At 36.9% G+C, this 7,860-nt stretch overlaps 1 protein-coding gene across 1 annotated transcript; it reads left to right on the top strand.

The window, feature by feature from the left end:
- The first annotated feature begins 1,997 nt into the window (after positions 1-1,997).
- LOC121205984 (uncharacterized) lies at positions 1,998-2,639 on the top strand. The gene is made up of 2 exons (XM_041076135.1): positions 1,998-2,236; positions 2,327-2,639. The coding sequence occupies exons 1-2, from the start codon at positions 1,998-2,000 to the stop codon at positions 2,637-2,639; spliced, it is 552 nt and encodes a 183-aa protein (XP_040932069.1).
- The last annotated feature ends 5,221 nt before the right edge of the window (positions 2,640-7,860 follow it).

Raw genomic sequence — 7,860 nt, 5'->3', positions numbered from 1 at the left:
TGAGTGCGCGAACACTCATGGAGAGGAAACCGTAGGTTGCTTAAGGCTCACGGGTGATTCCGTGACTTGGGTTGTGAATTGGTCATACGGGCCATAATGGGCTAAATGGGCCCAATGGGCTGTTGGGCCCATAATTGGCAAAAACTGAATATTGATGCTATGTGATAGGAATTTGTATGTGAGTATGAATATGAATGTGACTGGGTCTAACGGGCCATATAAATTTGATTTGGGCCTAATGGGCCATATACAGGTGATTTAGGCCTAATGGGCAATATGAATATGATTGGGCTTAGTGGGCTAGATACAGGTATGTGAATTTGTTTGGGCGTTGTATATGATAACTACATAAGACTTAATTAATATATTGCGACCGTGGACAAGTCAAAGGGTTATGGTGTGGCAACGGGGATATGCATGTCTAGGATTGGATTTAGAGAGAGCTTGGTACTTAAACGGTCTTAATGACCCACCTCCTCTTCTTTGGAATCCTACCTGGTGCATAGTATTCGTTCATCTTAGCTAGCGGGACTTGTGAACGGGTCAAGGTAAGTGAAAACCAATAATTAAGGGAAAATTATCGAAATTCCCCTAAGGGAGAAAATGACCAAAATACCCCTAGGTGTTGAATGTAATTTTTGTGGATGTGACATGCATACATATGATATTATGCTTAGGTTGCATATGGGTTGGGAATTATGGTACGGAGGAAGAATATGAGGATTGCATGGTTGCTTGAGAATCGTTGATCCACTGACGGCTTTTAAAGCCCAATATGTAAATGAAGGTAGTTCCGCAACCGGGCTACCCTTGGTGTGTGGGTTGGGTGGGTTGATATTTATATCCCCACATGGTGTGATGGGGGATGGGGCTGGTGTGTAGCGGATGGATAATTGAGATGGGATTGCATTGCATGTTTGATGATTTCTCTTTGAATGCTTGTTTTTCATCGAGGGTTGTACACACTGAGTTTGCGAAAACTCACCCCCTCTTTTATTTTATTTTCAGGTGATGGTCAGTAGAAGGTTCGATGTTTGGAGGGACTCTGGGTGGCTGGCTAGCAAGATAATTTGGACTTGGTTTTTTTTAAGCATTTAAGTTTTTATTTCATTTTAAGTGTGTTCAGTTCAGATTGTAATAAGGTTTTCATTATGTCATTTTTACTGGAATTATTATTATTATTTTCATTTTAATTATAAGAAGTTGAACATGGTTTCTTAAACTATAGTATGTCTTTTCTACATTTCCGCAACTAAATTTTTAAGTGACATGTTTTCATGAAATCTTATGTTTCAAACAACTGATTGAAAAGAGTTTATTTTTTTTAAGATGTTCTTTTATTTTAAGAAAACACGGTTTTTGCTAAAACACTTCAATGTGACATGTTAGATTCAGCCATAGCATCCGGGCTGGGTTTGGGGTGTTACATTTAGTGATATCAGAGCCTAGGTTGCAAAACTCAGGCGTGAATTGGGCCTTATTACTTGGTTTCTTTTTGTGTTTTAAAAAATATATATATTTTTGATTGGATCACAATGTTTTGGAAAAAGGGAAGTCTTGCTGAGCGGCACACTGGGTCTCCGATGTCAAACCAAGTAAGTACTTTTAATCTTAAATTTGTTTAAATTATTATACAGTAAACAGTTAGAGGGCTACTCTAGATGATTTTGTTAGAATGGAACCAAAGCCCGCAGGAACTTGAAACTGTAGAGGATTTTCGAAAACAATCTTCTCTTTAAGTACTTCCATAAAACATCGGGTTAATTATTGAAACTAACTAAAACTTCATAAAATTTCTAATCCAGATAATACATAAATCGACGATGAGTGCTAGAAGAGGTGCAAGGGGTCGTGGCTGAAGCTACGGAAGTTTTAGGTCTGAATCGTTGGCATTGGGCCATGTGCCCAATGTTGGAGTAGAAGAGGCTTTGGCCTCACCTGTGGCTGGGAATGGACCGTATGATCAGGCCACGGGATAAGATGCATTGTCGTAGGCAATGCTAAGAATTTTGGAAAGGTTCGCTGGGCCTAATAATGGCAGCAGAAATCAAGGGTCCATTCCGGAGCGACTTCGATCGAACGGGGCTGAGATCTTTAAGGGCATGGCTGGAGTGGCTACTAATGTGGCAAAATATTGGTTGGAGGCCACTGAAAGGATAATGGAGGACCTGGACTGCTCACCTGAGCAAAAGTTGAAAGGAGCAGTGTCACTACTTAGGGAAGAAGCCTACCAATGGTGATTGACAGTGAAAGAGGGCACCCAACCGGAGGGGGTCACTTAGGAGTTCTTCAAAGCTATTTTCCAAGGGAAGTATGTGGGTGCAAGCTATGTGGATGCTAAAAGAAAGGAGTTACTGAATTTGACCCAAGGGAACCAATCGGTGGCGGAGTATGAGGCGGAGTTTCTGTGCCTTAGTAGGTATGCAAAAGCAATGGTGGAAATGGAGTATGAGCATTGCGTTAGGTTCGAGGATGGACTTAGAGATAGCCTCATGGTACTGATAGCTCCGCAAAGGGAGCAAGTTTTCTCAGAGTTGGTGGAGAAGGAAAAGATAGTAGACGAGGTTAAGCGCACTGAGCGTTTAAATCAGAAAAAGAAAAGGGTAGGAATAAAAAAGAGGCTGAGACTCCTAGTGTAGGTCAGATGCCTAGGGCTAGGGCCAGAGTTAATGGGCCAGATAGAGCAGGGCCCCCTACTGTTAATCCAAGGGTGCCACTTTGTGCTGATTGTGGGAAAGGTCATGTAGGCAAGTGTTGGAAGAGGACGGGAGCTTGTCGAGCTTGTGGATCTATGGAGCATAGGAACAGGAATTGCCCTAGAATGTTAGCTCTGGTTCCATTCATGGACCAAGGTGGTGTACAGCCACCGAGGGGTGGTCAACTACTGCCGAGAGGCTGTGATTAGGCCAGGAATGGAAATGGTTTGGGTCATGAAGCACCAAGCAGAGGTGCTAATCATGCTGAGGCGAGGCAGCCAGCTTTGGTCTATGCAACACGTTGTCAAGAGGATGGAGATGCTCTAGAGGCGAATGATGGTACGTACTTACCCATAGTGTGCTATTTACCTAAGTTGGAATTAAAGTGCGCAGCAGAAGTGTGGTGTGGTAGTCTGTGTTAGTAGTTGGAAATTTCAAGGATGAAATTTCTTTTAGGGGGTAGAGTTGTAACGCCCCAAAAAATACTGAAATCTTGAATTTTTCTTTTTGTGCTTAATAATTCCGGTTAAGTGCTAATTACACAAATATAGGTCTTGGTCAATGTTTGAGTTTAAATTAAGGGGTAGAAGAAATTATAAGTTAATTATTAAAAGAATTAGGGTTGGCAAGTAGCTGGGCTTTTAAATAAAGATAGGGAAAATAGCAGCAAAGAGCCTAGTAGAGGAGTGGCTAAGTGACACCACTTAGAATGTAGAGAGGTGGCGTTAATAGCTAGTAAGGAGCTCCAAGGTTCGAATCCTAGCTTAGTGTTTTTAGAAGTTTAATTTTGACCTTCTAGAAGGATGGAAGTGGCATAAAAGTTGACTCCAAGGGAAGTGTTCAAGAGAGAAAATTAGGGAAAGGATCAAGGGGTTATCAGGGAGAAAAACAAGGAGATGAGAAGGGAGAAGTGATGGAGCCAAATGGGGAATTGGGCATAGGAAAATTCGGCTATAAGGCTTATAACTAGGTACCGAATGCTAAGGTATGAAGCTAATGACCGAATTTCCTTTACCCTGTTACCAGAAACTCTTTTCTCTCAAAGTCGAAAACCCTCTACCTTTCTTTTCTTTTTCTCCTTCCTTGTGCCAAATTCTATTCTTCCTCTACCTCATTGCTGACTTTTCTTTCTTTTCCTTGGAGCCGAATAACCCTCTTTTGCTATACAAAATCGTAAAGGGCTGAACCTCTTTGACCGAATACCCTTGGTGCAATCACTACTCCTTCTACTTCGGTCAAATCTAGTGTAAGTGTTGTTCTCCCAATCGGTTTCTTTGCTAAGTATCGAATATTGTCCCTCACTCTTTCTAATCAAATGTGGTAGGGAATTAGTATCAGATCTCGGATCTTAGCTCATTGCCAAATTGCCCCTTAGGTGTTGCAGTTTTGGTAAGTATTCCTCATTGGCTAAGGTTGGCCGAATCGCCATAGTAAGGTAAGGGGACTTGTGTTGTATACGAGTCACCTATTATTCTGGTTTTGATAGTTACGATTGGTGCAGATCTAGGAGTTGATCATGGTTAGTGAAGGGGCTGTTATACTTATCGCGCAAGGTAAGGTTAAGGTGATATTCCAGCTTTTGGTAAAGTATTCGATAAGTATGTGAGGTTAATCTTTGAGTGATATCAATTGTAGGTTTGGGCTAAGGAAATTACAGCACGCTTGCCTACCAGGTGTGTACATACACTGCATACACACAATGAATCGGCAAAATTCGAAATGCCAAAAAGCCGAAAGTTAGGCTACGGTAGTCACACGAGTGTGCGAACACACGTGGAGAGGAAACTGATAGGTTGCCTGAAGCCCAGGGGCAATTCCATGGACTTGGATTGTGATTTGGCCATACGGGCCAGAATGGGCTAAATGGGCCTGATGGGCTGTTGGGCCCATAATAGGCAAAAGCTGAATATTGATGCTATGCAGTAGGAATTTGTATGTGAGCATGAAGATGAATGTGACTGGGCCTAACGGGCCATATAAATGTGATTTGGGCCTAATGGGCCATATACAGGTGATTTAGGCCTAATGGGCAATATGAATATGATTGGGCTTAGTGGGCTAGATACAGGTATGTGAATTTGTTAAGGGATTAGGCCGAGAATGTATTTGCTTACTACATCATTGACTGTATGTTTACTAAGGGATTGCACACTGAGTTTTCGTAAACTCAACCTTCTATTTATCTGTACAAGTAATCCCCAGGCTTCGACGGATAGGTGCTGCGAGGGACTCAAAGGCGACCACACAACTGTATTTACTATCATATTTGCCTTATTTTTTATAAGTAATTTTAATTTGGGTATTTTACTGTAATAAGACCTCTTTAAATTTTTAATCTTTAATTTGGGGGTTTATTTATTTTGACTTACATCTACTAGTGATAAAAAAAACTTGAGTTTTCAAAAGAAACAATGTTTTTACAAAGTAAACGCAAGTACGCAACTGTTTTAAAAAGCTTTTACTATAAAATGATATTTTGGAAATAAATAACGATTTTAAAGTAAAATACCTTTTGAATGGGACGTAAGTTTTGAAATAAACGACACGTTTTAAAATAAATCTTAAGTCACACAAAGAGGTTAAATATAGAACGGGTTTTTCAACATTATCGTATTTTGCGAAAAACTCTTCAATGTGACACCGCCAAGATTCAGCCATAACGTCCAGGCCAGGTTTGGGGTGTTACATCATAAATAGATTAACCATATCAGAAGTAAAAATTTTCAAACCATTATCAACATGCCAAGATAACCTTAAAAACAAGCACATCAAGTAACCAAAATCACATAACTTGGTAAGGCATCAAAATGTACCAAACCGACCTAGCTTTCCAAAGCTTATACATGTCGAAACAATATTAAAACATACACCACAATACCATCATAGAGCACCCTATACATGCCATTATAAGCCTCAACCAAACTACTCAACAACTTCCAAATTGTCCACTGGATAGTGTGATAGATATCTGATGAACTTCTGACCGATCGAGCTTCCAATAATCTAGAAAGCAAAAGAAAATAACCATGTAAGCAATGAATGCTTGGTAAGCTCGTATAAAATTTAAACTTAATATACCATTTCAATCAATGTTATAGGCTTAATAAAAGCCTATACAACACCATCAAACTCACAAGTAGCATACTTATTCATGATACATATTAAATCAACCATATATATATAAACATAACATTTAATTCGTCATCCTTACCATAAAATTATGTTTCATTCCATTTTCTTACTTACCATACAATCATGCTTCATTCCATTTTTTTACTTACAATTTCCAATACCATGAGTTTAATATAAGCCTATTCAAGCATCATCAAGCTCACATGTTAGAAGATTCATTGACCACCATATAAAATCATTTATAATATAAATAGATTTCATAAGATACATTGCATAAGTATCAACCTTTTCATACCGTTATGAATCTTTCAATTAATTCACCTACCATTCCATTCCTTTTCTTACCCATTGAACCATCTAAAATTACATCGGATACTCAGGAAAGCTCACACGAAGCGTGCCTTTACATTCTATAACCTTTCCTTTACATCATTGCTTACATGAGCTATGAAATAGGCCTGCTCACACGAGCTGTGGGTCAGAGTGTAAGCTACACGACACTGCTTACACGAGCTGTGGAAAATTCACAACAAATGCAGGACCTCAGCCATCGGTAGAACATTCAAGACTAGCACTTGAAACATGAAATCCCTAATGACATGTCATTTGTATCCTAAGAATTCCTAAGGTTCAACCGGGATTTGATATCCATCAACGCATCAGGACATAAATTCATTTATACTTAATATCATTTGTTTCATAACAATGTAATAACGTTCAAATTTAGCTAACATTAAAACAATTACAGTTCATACAAACTTACTTGACTAAACCACAGCAATGACTAAGTATAAGGGTTATTTGGTAATTTTCTCTTCTACTCGATTTTCCACTCATTCTTGATCTAAAATAATAATTCCATTCAATTCACTATTTCTAACAGGAAAATTAATTCAGTTTATGCAATTAAGTTTTTTAACATTTTTACAAAATTTCCCACAACATTTTACTTTTATACAATTTACTCCCTAAGTTCAAAACATGTAAATTAACCATTTTTATTCAATTAATGCCATTCCAACATTTAAAATAATTAATTTAGCTTATAACCCATAATAATGAAAATTTAAAAAATCAACATCAAAGTTTATTTTTTTTACAATTTAGTCCCTAAAACCGAAACTTGCAATTTTATTGTTTCTAAATAAAATTCATGCAAACCAATTTTTACCTATTTTTATAACAACCCATATTTATCATCCATTTGCAATATTTTCCTTTAATTTTACCATTTTCAAAAAATAAGTCATTATACCTTCAAATCATCAAAACTTACTTCATAAAACATGTCTATTTAATAAACTAAACTTAACAATCTATCATAAAACATAAAAAAAAAATCAAATCCATTCATGGCGTAATCTATAACATTTAGCAATTTTACAAATTGACCCTCGAATTAGCTTGATTTAGTTGCAACAATCTCAAAAACATAATATTTATGAAAAATAGATTAACAAAAGCTTACCATGCATTAACAAAACCAAGGCTGAACTACAAGCTTTATTTCCATGGTGGTTCTGTGGAAGAAAACTTAAAAAGAAAGAGATGATGCTTTCTTTTATGCCTTTTTACTATTTTAACATTTAATTAATATAATAATATTATTATAAAACACTTAAATTTTAATCAAATTCTTCCATGTACCGTCCAACTTTAATCATAATGGTTTAAATACCATATAAGTCCTCTCACATTAACTAAATAAACCAACTAATTAATTAAAACTACTAGGAAGTAAAATTTTCAACTTTACAATTTACTCTTTTTTACTTAATTAACTATTTAAACATCAGAAGTTCTCAACAAAATTTTAATATGACCTTAATAACACTAAATATTAAATATTTACAGCTAGATTTATAAAAACAAGGTCTCGAAACCTCATTTCCTAAAACCACTTGACTTTAGGGACATACCACTTAAACTTAATTATTCGTTCATTTAGCATAAATCATTAAATGAAAATTTATAAATACTCTATATTCAACTCGTAAATATTCAATGATAATATTTATGGACTTACTTGATG

This window comes from Gossypium hirsutum, chromosome A09 (genome assembly GCF_007990345.1).
Source record: "Gossypium hirsutum isolate 1008001.06 chromosome A09, Gossypium_hirsutum_v2.1, whole genome shotgun sequence".
NCBI lineage: Eukaryota > Viridiplantae > Streptophyta > Magnoliopsida > Malvales > Malvaceae > Gossypium > Gossypium hirsutum.
The sequence above is the reverse complement of the archived record's forward strand: the minus strand, read 5'-3'. Positions and strand labels throughout refer to the sequence as shown.